Source organism: Stigmatopora nigra, chromosome 5 (genome assembly GCF_051989575.1).
Source record: "Stigmatopora nigra isolate UIUO_SnigA chromosome 5, RoL_Snig_1.1, whole genome shotgun sequence".
Taxonomy (NCBI): Eukaryota; Metazoa; Chordata; class Actinopteri; order Syngnathiformes; family Syngnathidae; genus Stigmatopora; species Stigmatopora nigra.
Window position 1 is genome coordinate 11,145,138 of NC_135512.1, and position 23,783 is coordinate 11,168,920.

General features: G+C 38.2%; 3 protein-coding genes and 1 long non-coding RNA gene across 7 annotated transcripts in view; 2 read left to right on the forward strand and 2 right to left on the reverse strand.

The window, feature by feature from the left end:
* LOC144197155 (protein FAM163A-like) overlaps positions 1-18,600 on the reverse strand; it is a 35,563-nt gene extending 16,963 nt beyond the window's left edge. For 3 of the 4 annotated variants that reach the window (XM_077717774.1, XM_077717769.1, XM_077717772.1), the window contains exons 1-4: positions 18,498-18,600; positions 9,277-9,497; positions 1,124-1,213; positions 393-1,030 (exon numbers count right to left, since the gene is read on the reverse strand). The gene's annotated coding sequence lies outside the window, so the exon portion shown is untranslated. Of the gene's footprint in view, positions 1-392; positions 1,031-1,123; positions 1,214-9,276; positions 9,624-18,497 lie in introns of those variants that run through there. The other variant, XM_077717770.1, reaches the window with a different exon arrangement.
* Positions 875-22,942, forward strand: crb1 (crumbs cell polarity complex component 1). Its single transcript, XM_077717775.1, is given in 13 exon segments — positions 875-1,161; positions 3,469-3,690; positions 4,554-4,746; positions 4,837-4,988; positions 5,640-5,822; positions 7,259-8,215; positions 9,283-9,833; positions 9,918-10,083; positions 11,212-12,154; positions 14,064-14,108; positions 14,603-14,725; positions 15,897-16,023; positions 21,538-22,942. Coding segments are annotated over 13 exon segments (4,008 nt in total). The 5' UTR covers positions 875-1,085; the 3' UTR covers positions 21,808-22,942.
* LOC144197157 (uncharacterized) lies at positions 19,495-21,643 on the forward strand. The gene is made up of 3 exons (XR_013326476.1): positions 19,495-19,574; positions 21,151-21,412; positions 21,494-21,643. It is a non-coding gene; the product is annotated as an uncharacterized LOC144197157 (long non-coding RNA).
* Positions 22,209-23,783, reverse strand: part of dennd1b (DENN/MADD domain containing 1B) — a 108,511-nt gene continuing 106,936 nt past the window's right edge. The window contains exon 24 of the transcript XR_013326475.1: positions 22,209-22,327. The gene's annotated coding sequence lies outside the window, so the exon portion shown is untranslated. The remainder of the gene's footprint in view (positions 22,328-23,783) is intronic.

The window sequence follows — 23,783 nt, forward strand, 5'->3', positions numbered from 1 at the left end:
CACAATGCCAAAAAGTTTCCCGAGCCATGATTTTTAAGCACATGTTCATTGAAATATAGTTGCGATTACATCCTTAAATGTACATGTTGTAGTTAGTGGAACATGATTGCATGTTCACATACAAATGATCACATGCTGTTATAGTTAGCAAACGCATGGTGGATCTAGTTCTAGTGTGATTACACGTTGACTCCCAAAATCCTTTAATTGGGAACAGTGGGTCAATCGTTTTTAGTTTTTATATTCATTTTAGGCAAGTCATCCTTCCTTCACAAAGATATAATTGTGAACGATGCTCTATGCTTACCTTGAGTTTATGATAGAGTGAGATTTCAGTGAAGATCTAGCCGAGAAAATTTAAAGTTTACACGTGCGAACGTGCAAAGACTTACCAAGATCTTAGCGACCTCTGCTGGAGACTGTTGATCATTGCTGCTGGTAAATTCGACCACCAGCTTTACTGAAGATCCAGCAAAAGATGAAGTTCTCAGTTCCAAGTGCATCTGAAGATAGATCATCAAACTCAATGGATTAAAATAATACACCTGAATATAGTGTCCTTGTTTACTATAATGAGATAAGGTCAGACTAATTCATTCCAAAGGTAAAAGGGTTGAAGCCAGGGCTCTCATTTTGTTTTCACCAGAATGACCAAACATCCCCACCCAGTCTAGAAGTCTAGTTAGTTGTAATTAAAAGAAAAATCAAATTAAATAAAAATAAAACAAAAAACAAATACAAAATATGGTACTTGGTGTGATTTTTTCTTTTAAAGTGTTTCTTTTTTAACTTCTAATGTGCCTTTTTTAGTATTTTTATAAAATGAACTATTCATTATTTTACTGAATGACTTAAAATCCCTCCCTTAAGGAAGAACCACTCCTCCTTGCCCACCACACTCCTCATCCCTTGCCATATGGAGGGTCCTGTTGGTCCTTTAGCATGGAAGAAAAGCGTATTGAAGTGGTTCTGGAGGTGACACCACATGAGACACTGCAGGCAGCAACAGCAGCAGCATCCGATAAATCTCCTGTATCACAGCACACTGAGGCTCAAGACAAGCAGGATGGTTCCCTGTCCTGAGTATGGATGTACTTTATCATTTCAGTTTCGAATCACTTACCTGGAAAATTTTGATCTCTTCACTGATTTTGATACATGGTAAGGGATTTATTTCTCTTTCTTATTCCACCTGTTTGTTGTCCACAAGAACCTGCGTGTTAACCTAAATGTGTGTAACAACAAGCATTTTCAGCTTGGAGTAACGCATCAGCAATGTTTTCTTATTAATTGAGATGTTTATTATTAACGATGTATTGCATTATAACAAGTATAAGGATGCAATGAGATATTTAGCATTTTTTCCCTTAAAAACTGGGATATTACTCTCACACTTTGTACACGGAATATAAAGTATACATAAAAAACTTACGAAAGTGTCTTTGTTTCAAAATATTATAGTGGCTTTCATTTGTTAGCTGCTGCAAATGCTTGATTAGAATATATATTGCAAACCGGTGAGTTGACATTGTCAACAGTAATGATGACTGAAACAACACTGACAATTAATGACGGAGGAGGTGGGGCGGCTAATGCGTTGGACAACAGGCAAACACTATACATCTTTGAAACACTGCAATCCACCCATGTTCTTATCATCCCTGAACCACACAAGATGACAAGCTGATACGTCAGCATTTACGCAACCGGCTGAAAGAGATGTCCGGTGCCCCATATGTGGCATTTGAGGGTCTCAAGATAGGGCCAAACAAAGACCCTGGAGTCAATTTACATTTAAAAAGACATGCTGTGTGGTAGGAGATGTGTGTCACTGGTTTGGAACTGTCCCTGATCTTTGAATCCAGTGAAATCTGCCCGTGGGGGATTGTGAAAGGCCACTTGACCACCTGTTTCAAGCTCCTCTGATATAAATTACTGATCATTTCTACTGGTTATCAGCTTTGCAGGCTACACAATTCATTCCCTTAAGATACTACCCTTAACCTCCACTTAATGGATATTAATTATGTCATAACCTGGGATATACCACACCAAATAGTATGTTATTTTATGATGAAAGAAACACCAACTACAACAAAACATGTCGTTAAATAGAACAAATATATATTTCCCTCATTTTCTTCATCATGTCGAGACAGGGCTGCTCTTGGTGACCAATGCAAGCTCTTTAAATCTGCCCGTCCTTCACTAATCATGAGGCACACGTGCCTCTTGTTTTGCACTCAACCTGATTGGACACTTGAAGTAGGATTACTGTGCCTACACTTGCACGCCGGAGCTTCGTCATTATGGAGCAAATTCAATCATGCAAGACACACTTCATATCTATCCAACGACCACTTTGCTGTACTTAACATTCAAAGGAAATAGTCAGGAGTGTTTATCTATTTGTATGTAATACAACCTTACTTGATTCTGGGTCCTAAATGTGTCTGGACCAACATTTCTTCTGTTTTATTTGATTTTATCCGCACGAAACACATTCTGTGCCTTGTAATAAACTAGCAAGAAAGCCAGTTCAGGGTATATCCTGCCTCCTGCCCATAGTCAGCAGAGATAGGCTCCAACACACTTGATTTTGTCTAGGTCAGGGGTGGGCAAACTTTTTTGACTTTAAAAATTTGAAAGATGGGCTGGGTCAGCACAAGATACGATACATATAAAAAAGTGCATCCGTTAACAGTCCATATGAAACATAAACAGCAAAAAAGGACTAAAGTATTAACATACTCATCACTCATCATTAAAGTAAAACATATAAAGTACAAAGTAAAGTAAAAAGGAATGTATTAAGAAATATTAAAATGTCAGAAGCCTACCCCAGGTGACGTTGGGCACCAGGTGAGGGGGATACCCTGAATTGGTGGCCAGCCAATCACAATGCAATGGATATTGTATTTTAATCATTTTTGGTAATTTTTCTAAATCGGTGAGAGAAAAATAAAAAGCACCCCCGTGACCCTGTGAGAATAAATGAATTTATATACTATTCAACTAACCGACCTGAAGAAAATTGTCTGGTGATCCTCTAATTAGTATTTCAGGGGAGGGCTGACTTAGGTGAAGAGCTCCAGGCCACTTTCGCTGGCAAATTAACATAAAAAAGTCTTTTGTCACAATGGAAGCCTGAAATCACAAGGTGTTAAGGGCTTTATATTTATAGACCTTGCTATGCTAAGAAACATCATTTCATAAACTTCTAATAAGATGAAAGATTCATTGTGCCAGGAGCAATGATATCAAAATAGAAACAAATTATTCAACATATGGGGAGAGGACTGATTTACTTTGTTTTAACCATATTTTGTTTCCAGTATGGCTCAAAATATGGTGTTTCTCTATATTTATTTATATAGATGACATATGTACTATGGTACAGGTGATACTAATTGTAAAAAAAATATTCAGTAATGATATATAATTTGTTTGTAGGTACAACTCTTTTAGGGCTTCCTCCTGCTGTGGACCCCTGCACGCCAAATCCTTGCCAAAACCGAGCTTTGTGTGAAAGGCGTGAGCATGGCTATGCATGCTTCTGTGTGCCAGGTTTCCAGGGTACCCACTGTCACATTGATGTCAATGAATGTATTTCCCAGCCCTGCATAAACGGAGGCTCCTGTATGGACAAAGTGGGACGCTACTATTGTCTGTGTCCCCCTGGGTTCACTGGTAAGCAAAATATAGAGTACAAACTTTCTCAGGACAGTATTAATAGTATTGATTATGGATGCATTTGATGTCTGTGGACAATAATATTCAATTGACACCATAAAACACTGTCACAATATCGCATTTATTCACCTATTGCGGAAAGTCTTGGGCGAGATATATATATATATATATATATATATATATATATATATATATATATATATATATATATATATATATATATATATATATATATATATATATATATATATATATATATATATATATATATATATATATATATATATATATATATATATATATATATATATATATATATATATATATATATATATATATATATATATATATATATATATATATATATATATATATATATATATATATATATATATATATATATATATATATATATATATATATATATATATATATATATATATATATATATATATATATATATATAACCTTTTTTTTTTTTTTAAATGAAATTAGCTCAAAACAACACAAACAAATTGGGGCCCTGGACAACAACCCAATGCAGCTGTGTCAGCAACCGCCACTGCATATCTAAAAACATGAGCCATAGTCTAAAGAGAGCTTCTATTGACAACATCAGAATGAGCTTGTTCAATTTTATCAGCCAAAAACATGGGCCAAATATTTCCCAAGCTTTTGATTATATCATGGAGCACAATGAAGGCATTCATCAATAAGTGAAGTGACACCATAACATTGGCAATGTTGTTTGTTGTTACTGCAGACGTCTGTAGCGTAAAAGCATGGATGATCACAGGCAATCCACATAAAAGCCTCTATTATTTTGTAGTCTGACATTCCCGATGCTCATTGTGTCTAAGGGGCCACTTGTGGGGTACAGATTGATGAGTGTCAATCACAGCTGTGTCTCAATGGCGGCAGTTGCCACGACAACGCCGATGGCTTCATTTGCACCTGCCTGGCCGGTTTCCAAGGACACCGGTGCGAGATCAACATCAATGAGTGTCAAGACGAGCCTTGCCCAAATGGAGCTCCGTGTTTAAATGGAGTGAATGGGTAAGTGGAGCCTTCTGAGGTTTTTTCTAATCGTATTGCACAAACATGATTACTATGCAAAGATGGTTTTATGTGTTGAGTGTGTCGCATGTCGACCTGTGACTGCTCATAAACAGTGTTCACTACTTTTACTTGTAGACTATGTGGGGGGCTGAGGGAACGCTGTCACTCTCAGCCATGCTTTAACAGCGCCACCTGTGTGGAGATTCAGGGTCATTACATCTGTCAATGCTTGCCAGGTAAAATTTGCTTGAATGTTGAGTCTATTACATACATGGGTTGAATTTATCGAAACTGCATGAATATTACAATAAATGGAAATTTCCTCAACAAGTTGCGCTATTTTAGCGTGACTTATTATGTTACACTGCGCAATTTGACTTTTTATCGGATTAGAACTAGCAACTGTTATCAAACAATTGGTGTGGAATCTAGAACTGATCTCATCTTTTTTTCTAGGTAAAAGTTTATGAACTATGGTGACATTGTTTTAAAAATGTGAAAAACATTTTATTCACAAATATGTGCTTATTTGGAAAAAAAATGGATGTGAAAGAAACAGACTATTAAGGTTTTACAAAGAATATGGCTCATTATTTGCATGAAGTAACAAAATTGTAAGTTGGTGAGTAGTGGAGAAAAACACTTGGAGAAAAATTATCAGTTTTAGTTAAAACAGCGCAAACAAAAAAACATTATTGATTTTTTTGCCCTTTTCTAATCCTCTGTTCAGATCATTTACAGTGATTCTAATCAGATAATTGACCTTATTCCACACTAGTTACAGGGCCATCAATAATCAAGAATGTTGTGTTCTTGCTTTAGTTTGGTCATTCTATTTAGTGCATTGTTAAACCTAAATAAATCCTTGTTTTGCATCTTCATTTCAGGGTTTGAGGGCCAACTCTGCGAACTAGACATCAATGAATGCGGCAGTAACCCATGTTTAAATGGGGGCCGCTGCATTGAGAGGTCGTGGCAGGTTCTTTTTGGCATTGAGCCACTGCTACCCGAACACTACGAGCCTCAAAACGCAGCAGGCTACATCTGCAAATGCCCTTCAGGAACAACAGGTAATCTATCCTGATGACTCCAAGCATCGAAATGTTACTTTGAATGCACAATAAGGGAAAGGTCAAATCATGGAATACTTACTAACATCATAAATCACATTTTTACACCGCATGTGATGGCAATGGACAATAGTACCTTCAATGGTTTGATAAACACCAACATTACATTCTTGGTGCATTGTTCTCAGACTTGTTTACTCCTGGTTACAAAAGCTGATTGTTTTTATTCTACTTTGCACAAGACTTGTTTTGCAATGAAGGTAAATGAGTCTGTGGTTAGCGTTGCTCGAAAATGAGCTCCCTGCCAGCAGCACTGACTCAGTAAGGTGGACAAATAGCATTAGTGTAATCCTCAGGATCTGGCTTTACTGGTCCACCACCTAGTCAGCCCTAGCACGGCTGCACTGAAAAAGGCAAGGAGCAGACCTCCATTGCGACAGCCTGTGCCCACTCACACTAATATGATGGACTTAGACATGTTTGGGCATCTCTGGGGTAAAGAGTGACGGCATGATGCGGACATACACACCATGGATATGGGCGGCTCTATTGCTTGGAACAGGTAATGATAATTAAATATAGTGTGTAAAGTGTGGTGTAGTGTAGAATCTATTTAACTTATTTATTTTGTCTCTAGCATAGTCTGTGACTGCGAGCAATTACCCTTTATATTGTCATAAGTCTATTGTAAACATGTTTGAGAGCAAGAATGTTAAGAGGATAATACAGACCACAGGAGGGATAAGAAACTACATGGGCAAGTTAACTGGCTATTGTAAGTCTTGTACAGAAAGTAACACTAATTCTGATAACTAGTTTTGACATTGGTGGTATTGTTTTGTATCACTAATATTGGTTTAATCCCTAGAATGACTTTTTAGTCATCAATAGTGAGTCGAATAGTGTGATTGGTGAAAATGTGAAAATCTATTTTTTATGTACTTTTCCCTATTTGTGTACTTTAACCTATACGAGCAACAATTTCAAATATGTGACCTACTAAGGGAGGGAAATATTCACAATTTCAATTATGGTAATTATTGTATCTTTAAATGTTAATCATGTAAGAAAAGTCCTTTGCATCATACACACAGACATACACACTATATATGTTTGTGTGTGTTTATATTCTATTAGTATATGTTTTTATAGTCATCAAAGAAGGTCACAATATTTAAATATTCTTGTGTTGCACCTGGTTGGACTGAACATATTTAAAAATCATATATCTTAGTGTCTTTGTTTTTACTCATGCCCTGCGATTGGCTGGCAACCAATTCAAGGTGTTCCCCACCTGCTGCCCATAGCTTGCTGGGATACGCTCTAGCAACCCCCGCAATCCTTGTGGGAATAAGCAGTACGGAAAAAAAATGAAAAGAATGTCATTTAAAATCGTTTGTATGGTTATATTCCTATGATTTTAATTATTTTCACAGGTTCTCTCTGTCAGGAGCTAATGGATCACTGCAATCCTAGCCCCTGTCAGAATGGAGCGCGGTGTGAGAGCCACGATGAGGGCTACACATGCCACTGCAATAAACAGCATAGGAATGGCCACCTTTATGGAGGTGCAACCTGTGACGTGAAGCTGGTGGGCTGTGACAGCCACGAGTGCCAGAACCGAGGCTGCTGCATTCCCTTTCTGCTGGACGGAACTCACGGCTACACCTGCTCCTGCTCACCCGGGTTTACCGGCCCCCTCTGCAAGACCCCCACCACCTTCTCATTTGAACGTAGTGGCTACCTTCTACTACAGAGCCCCTTAGTGGATGCAGAGATCTCTTGTAACATCACCCTCAGTTTCAAGACTGCACTGCCAAGGGGTATATTGTTCCATCGGACCATCGGGGGGCTGCTGTTGTGCCTGGAGCTGCAAGAGGGGCTGCTTCACCTCACACTGAGACGACAAGCTTCCACTGGGCTTCAAGTACCGAGTCGAATCGGTGCTTTGGAGCTGTCACACGTGGTCACAGATGGAGAGTGGCACACTATAGAGGCTGTACTCACAAACTTGGTACTCAGTCTGAGACTCTTGGATGATGCAGATAAATGTGATAGACAGCCATGCTACAAGGTGGCTGCAGTCCAAAGTAACATGAATGGTCAAGTGTCACCTCCTCAGAACACTTTCATTGGCGGAGTACTAAAAGATTTGAGAGGAGATCCCTCAAGTCCAGCTTTCATTGGGTGTATGAGGGATGTGTTGGTGGACTGGCAACTGATTGTCCCTGAGGAGTGGCTGAGCGACTCTGCTGTCAATGTCTCCCCTGGCTGCAGCCACCGGGATCGCTGCTTGGATGAACCTTGCCAAAACAATGGGCTGTGTGTCAACCTGTGGCAGAGCTACCAGTGCCAGTGTCCAAGACCTTACGATGGCCAAGACTGTGAGGAGGGTATGTTTTCTTATGAGGGGCTGTGAGAGGGTAATTGTGGATTAACTCTCACCGTAGTCATCATATAGAGAGGAGATCAAAAACCAAGTGGAAAAACAAGTTAAAATTGAGAAGGGAAAAAATCCTATTAAAATAATGTTAAAAAACTACATCTAGATGTCACGAAAATAACAAACTAAATAATTGTGTCAAAAATGTCCTACAACTTTTGACACCACCTCCAAAAATATGCATGTATAATCAGAACTACCAGGATTAAACTACAGTTTCTTTTTAGGGCTTAACTTTTGAAATTAATTTATTTTCTTTACCACTTATACAAGGGTGCTGAAGCCTATTTAACCCAAATATGGGCAGTATGTGGGGTGCACTCTTAACTCGCTGCCAGCCAATCGCAGGTGATCTACTCAAATACTATTTAAATACTTTTATCTGATAATTATGTATATGAAAAGAAAAACAATGCTTAACTAAATGTATTTCAGATAAAAAAATACAAAATATGTTTGAATAGAAACCATTCTAAAAGATATATTGCAGATGTAATTTACTTCTAATTTAAAGAAAAGTAAAAAAATACTCATTTACTGCACATTTTGTATAGTTAGTAGATTTTGGACTTCCCTTGAGCACCATGGAGAGCACCATGGGAGCCCATGTGGTAGCCAACATTGGGAATTACTGGACTAGATAAAAACAATGGTTCGATTGAATCCAGTTTAAGAACCACAGATCTAGTACCCCACAATAGGAAAATATGGAATAAAAATATATATACATTGAGTATTTGTTCTGTACCTGAGAGGATAAAGGATTAGTGATCATGCTGTCTGACTAGAAAGCCCACATTCACATACTCATCTTAACGTTTATCTAAAATATTTCATGTGAGTCAAATGTCTACATTGTGAGAAGGATGGAAAGGACAATAAAAATTAGATTAACGTCAGCATATTAAGCCTGATCAAATAAACTATTCTAAATATGGACATAGTGCAAGAGAACCCAAGAGTAACGTGTTGGCTCACCATTGCTATGGGACTATTTGTTTTTGTCCTTACCTTCAGAACATGTGACCGCACGCTTCGGGAGCGAGGATTCACTCAGCTACGCTGCCTTCAATGTCACAGACGACTCAGGTCAGGACCTCTCAATCTCTCTCTTCTTGCGTACACGGAAGCCTGGCGGCCTCCTGCTAGCTGTGGGCAACAGCAGCTGGCAGTTCCTGCACGTTTGGCTGGATGACGGCGTGGTCACAGCTCAGTTCCGGGACTTCGAGAGCCTGACGGGAGAAAGCGCTGTCAATAACGGAGAGGTTCACTTTGTAAATGTGGAAGTGTCCAACGGGCGCATGACTTTGAATGTGGGTGCTCAAAAACAAGCTGAAATAGAGGTCAGCACTGATAGGGTTGAAGCAAGAGACACTGTCTATGTTGGAGGTTTAATGGAAAGCGATTCCACTGCACTTTATGGGGGTCATTTCAAAGGATGCATCCAAGACCTGCAAATAAACGAGAGGAGGTTGCAGTTTTTTGGTTTAGACTCATCAATGACAACGTTTCCTTTGGAAGTCATGGAGAACGTGACTGCTGGCTGCTCTGGAGACAACACCTGTGGTGTAAGTGGACAAGAATGTCAGATACATGACATGATTTAGATCAGAGAAGACAGCCGCTCACTTTTCTTCATTTTTTGTCTGCAGAGAAACCCTTGTTTAAACGGCGGAATGTGTTATTCCATGTGGGACGATTTCACCTGCACGTGCCCACCCAGCACAGCAGGGCGCCACTGTGAAGAGGTCAGATGGTGCGAATTGTCTCCGTGTCCTGCCGACACTGAGTGCAAGATGCTCCAACAAGGATATGAATGTAAGTAATGTCATCAGTCCTTTGCTGGGGTTCATAACACTTTGATTTAATACACTGCAATTGGCTGGCAACTAAGTTCAGGGTGTACAAAGGAAGATGGGTTTAGGCCCTAGCATTCCGACAACTCAAGTGTGAATAAACAATGGTTAAATGTACTCAAAAACCAAAATATTGGGAAAAAAGTGGGACAAAATCTGCCATCTGGTACACACCTCTTATAAACTCCAGGTCCAATTATTAACCTACTACATTCATTCATTCATGTTCCAAACCGTTTATCCCCACAAAGGTACCTGCTTTAATTATCATACACAGCTTGATCATCCATTTGGTTTTTGTTATATCTCCTGTTACAGTGATTTTGTTTTGTTTTGTATCTCTTTGTATATTTGGTTGTAAAGTGTTCTTGAGTGTCCTGAAAGGCGCTTTAAAATAATGTTTTATTAATATTGTAAAGACATTGTATAATAACAGCCTTTAACCGTAAGAAATAAAATGTCCGTAAAACTCTGTGAAAATTCATCCTACCTCATTAATTAATTCCTATTAATTAATTCCCTTGTGGGCAATAGTGAAGTAATTGTTGCACACAGTGCACCTCGTCATGGTGTCATCATTCTTCATCCCAACTAAGCAGGGAAATACTCTAGTTATATTATTCTATAATGTGCGTTTCTTATTTTGGTTTATTACTGGTAGATCCGTACATTCCCATCACGCAAGCTTACCTGCCCGTTGACAAACACACAATACCATGCACAGCTCTCTCCTTCCATGTCCCTTGCGTGCCTGCATAATCTGATTGAAGTAGGCTATTAAAACGCATGGTGTAAGAGTTATTATTCCGCCTGCTCACTCTCAATCGCATTGTCACAAACAAACAAACAAATAATACTCCCTCGCATAGACAGATTTGGACCATTTTATCAAACATTACTACAATAAGGCAAACAAATAAAGGCATATTAATCTAATTGTTATATTGTTGCATTCATGTCCAACTCTTAAAAAGAAGACATGACAAAAAGGAAAAAGTGTCCTGCTTGAGGCTTTAACATTTAAATGTCCTACACAATACAAATATGGAATCCCTATTCAAAACTTACGTGTATTTTTATGCTTTTCCAGGTTACTCCAATAGCACTTTCCTGAATGACAGCACTGTGCTGGTCTATAGAGGAAATGGACACGTATCCCGCAACCTAACCAACATCTCTGTGAATGTGCGAACCCGCAAACGTAGTGCAGCTATCTTGCACGCTGAGCAGGGCTCGGCGTTTGTCACGGTCTCTATCCAGGATGGTTTTCTCTTCATGGAGCTTCAAAGCTCCATCAGTGATGCAGAAAGGGTAGAGGGAGACAAGCGAGCGCCATCCACAGTCAGCCTCAACAGCATGAGATCAATCAGTGATGGCGAGTGGCACAGTGTCCACTTGTTCATGACTGCACCGTGGTCTAATGGGTCTCACTGGACTCTGGTCTTGGATGATGAAGTAGATGACGCCATCACCTCCAGCAGTCAAGGGGGAAACCTAGACTTCCTCAGGAAAGGAGTTGATATCTTCCTTGGAGGTTTGGGCTCAGATGCTGGCTGGTCCCTAGCCGGTTGCTTAAGTACAGTGGAGATAGGCGCTATTGCTCTACCTTACTTGAGCTCATCCCAGGTGAACCTTCCTCGTTTGCAAGAGGAACAATTCATCCAGATGTCACTCAATCCTCCTCTAGTTGGTTGCAGCGGGGCAACTGTGTGTACACCCGATCCATGCTTGAACGAAGGGGAGTGCCAAGATTTATTTAACTACTACAACTGCAGTTGTCCCGAAGGATGGGTGGGGAGGCACTGTGGGTTCTTCGCCAACACGTGCGCTTCCAACCCTTGTGTCAACGGAAACTGCAGCGTCAATGGGCTGGCCTATGAGTGCTCTTGTGAACTTGGATACGAAGGAGTTGACTGTGAAGAGGAGGTGGACATATGTGAAAACCATCTGTGTGCCCATGGAGGGACCTGTTTGCATGGCCCTGACAGATATGCCTGTCTGTGCCCTGAGAATTACACTGGACCTCTCTGCAAGTAAGGAATGCAGTAAATAATCTAGTTAGGTATACTAGCACTATTGTTTCAGATCTAAAACAGAGGCAAGTATATATATGTAAATATATGTATGTATATATATATCTATCTATATATATATATATATATCTATATATATATATATATATATATATATATCTATATATCTATATATCTATATATATATATATATATATATATATATATATATATATATATATATATATATATATATATATATATATATATATATATATATATATATATATATATATATATATATATATATATATATATATATATATATATATATATATATATATATATATATATATATATATATATATATATATATATACATACATACATATATACATATATATATATATATATATATATATATATATATATATATATATATATATATATATATATATATATATATATATATATATATATATATATATATATATATACATACATACATACATACATACATACATACATATATATACATAAATACATACATACATATATATATATATATATATATATATATATATATATATATATATATATACATAAATACATACATACATATATATGCATGCATACATACATATATATATATATATATACATACATACATATATATATACATGCATACATACATATATATACATACATACATACATACATACATACATACATACATACATACATACATACATACATACATACATACATACATACATACATACATACATACATACATACATACATACATACATACATACATACATACATACATACATACATACATACATACATACATACATACATACATACATACATACATACATACATACATACATACATACATACATACATACATACATACATACATACATACATACATATACATACATATATATACATACACATACATGCATACATATATACATACATGCATGCATACATATATATATACACATACATGCATACATATATATACATACATACATATATATACGTACATGCATACATACATATATATACATACATGCATACATACATATATATACATACATGCATAATTACATATATATTCTAACATACATACATACAAGGTGTCTCAAAAAAATGTACTCACTTTTAGAATAAAATGTACTCACTAAAGGTTTTCTGGTCATTCTAAGTGAGTAAATTTTATTCTAAAAGTGAGTACATATTTTTGAGACGCCCTGTATATTTACTAACATACATATGTATACATATACATACATTGTTTGTACATTTATTTTATTTATTTGTTTTTTTTAAATTGCGAGCCGTGGATTGTTACTTTACATCATGCTCTTACGATGCTAATCACTTATCGTGTGGCTGGCATTGACAGAGGAGACAATAGGTCCTGTACAGGTTATTTATGTCACTAACAGCTTGAGCTGCGTGCTTGGTTGGCAAACACAAATAAATGATGCTAAATTGCTGAGAGGAGGGACCGCACCATAAGACAGACGAGATGCCAGACTTCTTAATGTTCCTCCATCGCTGCCTACGCCGCAGTAAGTACGTCTGAAGATGAATTTCTATTCTAGTGTCAGCGAGAAAAGGCCTCTGTCTGCTGTGTCGTCTCACTGGTTCGGCGCCACTTTCGTTCCCTCTCATCTCCTGTTTGCCTCAGAGAAGAGGCAGGGGAACGCCGCCAACCATTTATCCCATAAACATGCAGCTTCTTGCATATTTTTTTTTTCTAACTGCACTGGAACCTTTGCAAGCAAGCCACCCGACAAGTGAAGCCGCGCGTCTCCCTTCACTGCTGTAAAGTTTTCATCAAAATGACTTTGCTATGTTTGTGTTGCTTTCTACCTCTTTCCCCCCCATCTCTCTTCTTGCTCCTCTCCAGTGAACGGGTTGAAGAAATTCCTTGGTACATTGTTGTCAGAAATGTGTAAGTATTTTTTCCTCCACATTTTACTCAAGCGCTCTCTGTTTGTTTCCTGTTTTGTTTTACAAGTGTCGTGCACAACATCTTATTTTGCCAACAAAGCTAATATTAACGCTGCCTCCACCAGTGTTTGTTTAGAGAACACATTCCATCTGTCAAGAATGATTGACAGATGTGGTTCCAAAATGATTATTGTCCCAAACTTGTACTAGAGAGAAAGAAATACTTGCATTTTGTAACTATTTAGGGAAGAATTTGTCATTTCCAATAGACGTTTTGACTACTCCCACCAGGGAATTTGTGGTCTTTTCTTTCCTATACATGGGATTGATTATATTTCTGTCATAGGTAAATAATCTGAAATACGAGACAGGTTATTAAGATTCTCATGCCTCAGAATATTTAAGAAGTCCCAAGTGATTGCTGCTCTATATGACATGTTGGCAATGAAAGTGATTGATATGTGTTGATATTTTTAATCTGCATGCCTTTTCCAGGCGGCCGAAACTTCCTGTGTCTGTATGTGGAGATTACATCAAAAACTACACTTGTTTCAATGGTGGCAACTGCAGTGACCGTGAATTGTCATGTGACTGCCCACCTGGCTTCACCGGACACAGGTATGATTAGCCAAATCTTAGAATTGTGCAGGAAATTGAAGGGTTATTGAAAAGTTATTGAATAAGTTTGCAATTAAATTATGAATTACTCTGTTAATCATTGGTAAAGTATTTTTTTTCACATGGTAAAACTAGAAACGAATGATTAAAAACAGGGTACATCTCTAATATAGGGAACAAATAATTCTACAGCAACACTTGCTATCAATCAGGGATGACAACAGTATAATTCTGTCTCATAGTGGGGGTTTTTTTGGCTCGAAATAGGCAAATAAATTAAAATAAAGGAGACTTCTGCCTGAATGGCTGGGGAGTTTTCTTTTATTGGCTCCCAAGTCTCCAAACATGATTTGAGGGTATGATTTTTATGAACACCTTTTTTTACGTTATCACATTTGTTATCAAAACGATGGGACAATAAGATTGGTTGCACTCAAATTTTCCACTCTGCCTTCGCTTATTCATATCGTGAGGTCAGTTAGGGGGGCTTGCAGAACTGTAGGATCGAATTCTGTACAGGCACAACTAGCTGCAGGCATTCATATTCCCAAAGTTAAAAAAAGCAGTTAGTTGACCAGCAAAATCATTAAAAAAAATAGAATAACATAAATATTTTTCCCCATATGGAGTGATTCTCTATAACTAGAACTGCTTTTGACCATATGAAAAACTTTTTCCAGTCATTCAAAATAAAATAAAACATTACTTACTTTCCAAGGTCATAAAATAACACTAAGCAGATCAGAGAGCAGCATTGCATGTATACACAGCTACTACATCTGTACATGAATAATAAATCCAACTAATGCAATTAAGAACGCTAACCTATCTATTTATTAGAAACTATGGACATATGCAAATGCACCTGAGGAGCATTCTTGTCCAAAAAAAAGTATAACTGAATTGATAAGAATGAATTAAACACCACATACACATTATCTCACTAATTCTATCAATACTTTACATTGCATATGATGCATTTTGGACGTAAAAATGCAAAAACAGGCAATTCTCAGCAGCAGTAATGTCCATACTGGGCTCAAAATATTGTGTACACATTGAATGAAAACTAGAAATAGCACCTAACCGATGCAGAACAATCAATATAAATCATGGAGAAATGCTATCCAGTGGATGTAGTGTGTCACTTCATTATTGTATGTGTCTACAGGTGTGAGCAAGAAGTGGATGAGTGCAAATCCAACCCATGTCTAAATGGAGGATACTGCCGGAACCTGGTCAACAAATTCCTCTGCGTCTGTGACATGAGCTACGCCGGAGATATGTGCCAGACGGACGTAAGCGACATTTACTTTTACGTGGCTGTGTTATTGTGGCAGAACCTCTTTCAGCTCCTTTCATACCTCATCCTAAGATTGGACGACGAGCCCGAGGTGGAATGGGGGGAAAATAACTGAGGGGGCGCGTTTATGTCTCGCCGAGTGACATTGGTTTATGTTTTTGTGCCTTCAGCTCAAGCACCTCATGTAATGTAGTAAATATTACTAACAGTCAGATACACAACAGTGCAAAAACACATTTGGATTAAATTCGGGCTTCTCTGAGTAGCCCAATGAGATGCCCCAAATGTATCAGTTGTCATTTAAGATGCTAAAATGGCATTTTATTCACAATATTAGTTGTGATTTGGTCTCTGTTTATAACAGATGCACTAATACATTGGTTAAGCAATATTTATTGGCCATTTAAATCCCCACAGGTGGAGCTTTTTAACGCAATACTTAATTAATTTCACTTGCATTCAAACTATATAAGAAGGGATTCATTTAGGCTTCAGGATATACTCACACTTCAGATCAGTTCCATTTTTTTGCCTATTTTCCTTGCGAAACGAAGGATGGTTTATTTGTTTTTATTTGATTTGTTTTATATTTGTATATTTTATCATTGCACTGTGAACGGTCCGTTTCTAATATTTTCAAATCTGATGTGGGCCTCTTTTGTATGTGGATATGAATCTGAGATGCAAGCAATGCAATTAGGCATGCAAATTGAATCTCAACGTCATCAGCAGCCGACATGTTTTGTGCGCATGGTTGGAACTTTCAAGTTGCATTTTTCTAATTTACAATTTACAATTACTCATGAAAAATTGGAATGAAAAAAAAAAATACAAATTGGGCTTCATTTCCTGCAGTGTGCTGCGAGTTGTCAACAGACTGACTATGAATCTGGCACAATTTGCGGAAATACGCCCCACCGACATATGGAGGAGGATGGGGGGAAAATATTTGGTAGGATTCTCACTTATAAAATGAGACTTTTGACTTTCAAGTCTCAGAAAGTCCGATTTTTTACTTTAAAGAGGGAATACTTAGTCTGAATTCTGACTGGTGAATATGCTGCTATCTTAAATACATGTCTTGCAATAATCAGGCAAGCAGTTTTGTATGCACCAATTACCAATCTGTGAGTACAAAAGGCGCCAAGATGTCATAATGCAGTTTTAAACACGCATACATTTATCAAATGAGTGAACGTGAATTAATAGACGGAATATTCATACAAGAATAGCTAGTTGATGACCCTGAATGTAGTTTTAAAACATTTTGCAGCATTATACTGTTTAAGATAAACTTAATTTATGAGAATTTTGACAGCATAGTACGTACATAGCCTAACCATTGCATGCTGATGTTATTAAAGGGGTGTTTATATTTAGTTTTTCATAAATATACACAATAAGGCCCTCCAAACCATGAAAAAATGATACCTATCTATTTGTAGATATGAAACAAAAATACCAAATAGTGTGTTTCCCTCATATTGCCAAATATATACCAAAAAGCTCCCAGTTAAACCTCCCATGGAGTGTTTTGGGAAATTAAGTAAAAATAAAACAAATAACTCGCATCAGCATGACACAAATGTCACTATGTCACCCAGAAAGATGATCCACAACCAACCAACAACCTTACATCCTATTTGGCGGTTAAGGTGTCTTGGAATGTTTTTCCATTTAGGATATCCTGTCAGTCTTTTGTATTGGAATTTCGGGACGCTTCAAGCAGCGTAGGTGTAAAGACATGTTTTAGATCTGAAGGCAGTGACAAGTGTGAGAAGACAACATGACGTCCTACTTTGTTGTTGATGTGATTCACGTCAGTGAATGATTGACTGACAGCTGCACAATGTTTTGTTTTGCTCTTTTCTTGTCTGGAAATGTTTCTGCCTGAGGTATTTTAAACCCAAATTCTCTGCCACGCTGTTCAGACAAAATATTTCCTGGGCCATAGTGGTCACCCGTTTATAGCCTCAAATATTTCTCCTTCATCATCATTTTCTTTCTCATTTGTGTACTTTTGTCTATATGATAACATTACTACATGCTCATATGTGTGTTGTCTTTTTTCTGTCTTCCCTATCAAACCTGTCTTTATGTGACTCATTGTCTGTCTTTGTCTTGTCTACTAATAAAAACAAACTCATTTCTTAGTTGATTTTGATGTCTGTCCTCTTTGAATCACTCTATTACGTCTCACTTGACGGTCAATTGAATGTATGTGTGTGTTTTGTAAATCAGAGTGCTTCATCACTGTAAATAGCCACGTAATCTCCTTTAACAAGATGTAGCGATTGTATCCTAAAATAATGAAAAGCTCCTGTGCACACACGTGGATCAAAAATCTGAAACCTTCCAGCGACATTACCTTTGATTGACATTGTCATAATCTGTACAATAAAAGGTAGTTGCCATCTGGCCAGTTACAATATTGTCTTGAGATATAAATGCATTAATAGAATGAGTTACCTTTGACTTTGGAGAGATTATTTGTGATAAATGATGGGATTGAACCTAACTCACTTCACATCAAGCAACCATTTGGCAAAGAGTGAGCAACACTTTAAAGAAATAGGATTTTGTTACATCACAATACAGGTTAAAGGCTAATTCCTCACCTATAGGCCAGGGGCGCTCACACTTTTTTTGTTCCAAGAACTATACTTTTGTTAGGTTTAGAGTTCAGGGGTGGGCAAAACCATCCTGGAGGGCCGTTGTGGGCGCATATTTTTGCTCCACGGACACATTAATCTATGTTGTGCTGAAATGAGAAGCGCCTGACTTCAATCCTCTGATTGTACTTCTAACATTTCACATTTGTGGAAAGATACAACTACTGCAGAGGTGTTAGAACAAAGTACTGCTTCAATACAGGTTGACCGTTCCTCTTTCCTGTTGATATTGTGGCAGTTCTAGATCACTTTTTGTGGTTTCCTGTGGATTTGGGGACATTTCCTGGTCACTTACTATTAATTTGAGCGGAATTCTGGTTACTTCCAAATATTTTGGGGCAATTTTGGAACCATTCTTGTTGATTTTTGGGCAAATCAAGTCCTTACTTGTTCATATTTGCCGCCTATGAAGATTTTTGTCCAATTACAAACTATTCCAACAATTAATTACAATTATACTAAAAAATGCTTTCATGTTAACGCTTGGCAATGCAATACTCTCTGGGCCATTTATGGGCCCCGGTCCCTACTTATACACCTCCATCCTACTTTTATTTTTGCATGTAAGTGGCTCTTGTCCCAGGCAGTTGGGAAGGATTGAGGGGGTCTGCACTAATGTGGCCATCCTTTGAGAGGAAGGAGAAATATGCTTTGACGGCGAAAAATCAGCATCGGCCGCCAAAGTGCAGTTTCAGCAGTAAAGTGGTGGCTTTCACAGAAGTTTGCCTGCTTCACAAAACATATGAGGGCAACTTATCTGGCACACACACAGACACACACACAAAGTAGGTTGCTAATGCTGACAGCAGGGTGGCACTGCTGCTGCCTCTGCTTCGAGGCTTCACGGTGGCCTTGCCGCATACCTCGGAGACTGGTTAGTTAGACATCTCTGTGACGTGTGTGTATGTGTCTGTGTGTGTGTGTGTGTGTGTGTGTGTGTGTGTACCAGTGGATGACTGATGGTGGGTCCTTGCTGCCGGCTGTTGCTTGTTTCGCACTCACTCTGACAGCAAACTGTGCTGCAGTGACAGGTAAGCGCTTTCCCAAAGAACCTGTGTGGAGGAGAGAAAGGTGTCATAGTGGCAGGAGTTAAATGTTGTCTTTGCTAATTGTGTTTTCAACAGGATTGTTGATTGCCAAGTGTAATATGAGCGGTTGAGATAGTTGCAGTTGCCACATACAAAGTGCAGTTATTTCTTGTATTTCATCTTGGGAGATATTGTACGCCTTATTGGTGATGGTTACACAAAAGATGTGGTTCATATGAGCTGGATCTCGATTGAGTTTGGTTCTAATGCTTAGTTACTGCTTGGTATGGATGATGAGTAGTTTTCGGAATTGGACACAAGAACAATTTAAGCTAAGATTTTTTCCTACCTTTTTATATCCACTACCTGGATTAAGAATGTGGGGACATTTGATGCCAAGCCAAACATCCCTAAAGGGATTATTGCAGGGTGCCAAACTCAGGATGCAATTTATTGTTTCTTGCCATCAAGATAACGTGTGGCTCTTAAATTTACTACCCAGAAAATATTCATAATTTAGTGAAACTGATTTTCCGTGTCATTTTTTTAGGTCCAAAATTGCAGCCGATATAAACATTTAAATAAGTGTAGGATTTTTAAAAGGTTCTTAACTTTTGATATTGAAGCCATCTAACTATATGTGATACATTATTGATATAGCTTGTCAGATATAATTGTCAGTGTTTTTAAAAGCAAACAGAATATTAAAACATCATTAACATCTCTCCATTATTGAAAAATTAATATTTACTTAACTTTTACCCGAACTTGAGAACACAAGTGAATATTTAACATAAAAAAATAAAAACAAATAAAAATAGTGAAGAGGACTCCTATATATTAGTAACATATTTTATCTTGATTTACGAAAAAATCAGCAAGTACCATAATATGCAAACCATTTAGACAGTTTTCCCCCAAAATGAGACACTGTCCTCACCTCTATTTTTTATATATTAATACAATTGATTAAATGCCTCACTCTACTTCATACATATTATGAGAATGACAATTACCAAAAATATCCACTTGTATAAATAAGTGTCATCTGTAAAAACCCTAACCATTTACTCTTGAGAAAAAGACATTAGCACAGTTTTGCAACCTATAATAATTCCAAATATAATACTATCAAATAAAAGCCAAAATGTGTTCCAATTCCAGAATGACCCATTTGTTCTGTATTACTTACCATCTCTGTCCCACGGGCCACGGCGAAGCTGTTTGGGCGTTGAACCTAGAAAGAATAAAGAAATGGCTTCAGATTCCCTAAACATTTAAAACAAGAGGGTATTTGTGATTTGGATTTTCTGCACGAATGAGCCACTCGTGAGCTGTTTTCGCGCTTCACATCTGATGGTGTTTTATAGAGTGAACACCGATGGCTTCATCAGGCAGCCTCTTGTGTGTGATCTTCCACAGACGGCGCGCGCTCCACATGGCTCTCGGGTGGCCACCGTGCTGGCGCCGTGTCTGTTCGGCCTGGCGCTGGCTCTGGCTTGTGCCAAACTGAGAGGGAGGCGGCAGACGGTGGCAGTGTTGAGTCTCAGGCGACTCCAGGCTTCCGCGGGTTGCGGCCCGCCCGCCGAGCTTCGGGATACGTCCATCGGCACTTTGGCCGCACGTGTGGAACGCCTGGTCTAGCCGCGGGGGTGGGAGTCGGCGGGAGATTTTACTAGCGTGTGTGAGTGGGTCCAAACGGCGACTCTTGGTATGGCGAGGGAACGCCGGGTTTCACGCTAACCCCTTTACTTCTCATTTGTAGTTGACCTCTGAAGGCGCCACCCCTGACCTTCTGCTGGCCATCAGTCTGGTTTCCGTCATCCTGTTGCTGGTTCTCATCCTGGCCTCGGCTGGATTGGCGCTCGCGCTCAACCGACGGGCCACCCGCGGCACCTACAGCCCAAGCCGGCAGGAAAAGGATGGCTCTCGGGTGGAGATGTGGAGCATCAGTCTGCCTCCGCCAATGGAGAGGCTCATCTGAGCTGTGGAAATCATCCAGCGTCATACCAACCATACAAACCTGGTCACAATCTTTTCCAGCTCCTGCCCACTGGCAGACGATATAGGTCCCACTAAGTACGGAAAAATAGGCTTAAGGACACATTTTCCAACATCCATCAGGACTCTAAACTTGCGGTAACACAACACACAACCCCTTCTGTGTAATAACTTGAGCTAAGATGAAAAGACGTTGGGCAGTGATCTGCCTCCCACTGGCTGACTGAAGGTAAGTGAAAGACAGTGAGAAGTAAGTGATCCGCTCAGAAGGTGATGCGAAGTATCCATAATGGCAGAATGCCAAATTACGAGTCCAAAATTATCACTTATTTGCTGAGAAAACACATTTTGTGGAGAGGCACTACCAATTTCGTCATACGCAGTTTCTGGGTATGATGACAATTAGGCTTTTGTTGTAGATGATGACGACAAAGCCTATGTCAGATTATTATTATTATTATTATTGTTATTGGGAACATACCACTTGTGTGAAGGAGGCCTTTGCAATTGCATATGCACGTGCTGGAAAACTGTAGGGCAATGTTAGTCATCCATCTTGCTTGGAGTCGCATCACCTGCCGGATTGGGTATCCTTCATCTGAAATAGATTTGTGCTCACAATAGTTTGTTGGCATAATCTATATTTGCAGCATACACATTAATCAAGTGGTGATGTCATTATCTATTTCCAGTCTTGAATGGTAACGCTCAAATTTGTCCCACAGAAAAAATAGTGGGACATAATTTTGAATTTCTTGTGCCAAACACCTTAAGCGTATACTAGACTGCACATGTAAAACATCTGAAAACATTGTGGACAGTGATTGAGTGTATAAAAATACTTTGTTTTTGTTAGTATAAGTAATTACCAATACTCCCTAATAAAAGGGCAGATCTGTTTGTTCAGAGAAGTATCTGAATTTTGTCTAAACTCTTTCTGTATGTAGTTTGGGGGTCAGGAAAAGCTGACAAAACCAGACGAGATGTTGGATTAGTCGCTAGTCAATAAAAGGGGCAACATTAGTATGTTTGTCTTTGAGCTGACTCCATCAAAATAAGTCTGAAGTGTGGTGTCACATTATATACATCATGCTTTGTCCCTTTGTGTCTTTGCTTGTTTACAATGTGAAGTATATCATTATAACATCTGCTGGTGCATTCTTATTTATTTCCTTGTAATTTGGTTGGTAATTTTGTTGTGATTTTCTTCCATTCATGTTCCAATAAAATACTGTAGTAAACCGCTAGTCCTCTTGTCGACCTTTCTTTATGGAATGCAAAGCATATAGGCTCTATACAATAAAATCATACTTAATATCCTCTGTTCACACAATTGTAAGGTAATCAGACAAAAGAGCTAGTGCCAAAGTTGCTACTATATATAAGGAGCTATATTTCTGAGCTCTCTACTAAGTATTGTGAACATAAACAAAGGGACTGGAAAGAAATCTAGTGGCTTTTAAGAGGGGTATTTTGAAGACAGAGACAAGAAAATGGTCTCTTGGATGCTGTACTGAAAAATAAAACAAAAAAAACAATGAGCCAGGTTGAGGTCTGAGTCACTTTACATATTATATAATTAAAATTAAAAGAATGTTGTTTATATTCGGTTCTGAATGGCTGCTTGTTTGCGTTAAATATAATTCGAGAAGGAATAAAAGGATGATAAAACGAATTTGCAGCAGAAAATTGCAGTTTGAAATATGAGAAAGATGAAATGATAACAATTTTAAACACACGACACAAGAAAAAAGAGAGAGATAAGAGAGCAGTCCAGGGAGAGCTTTGAAGAAAAGGAGATCGGCCACCAAATCAAAGCAGCCACATCTCAAGATATTTCTCCTATTTTGTGAGAAAAAGTGAAACGTGTGCACTAAACAGTAACTCGACTCGGCACACCAAAAAACAGTGATTTAGAGAAAACTCTTTCAAAAACTTTAGATGTAACGTTCTTTGTGAAAATATGCTTTCCTCTTTGCTAGTTAGGCATTTGGCAAAAAGCTGAAATATATCGTTTAAATGAATGGTGGCTTTAAAAAAACTGGCATACAGCA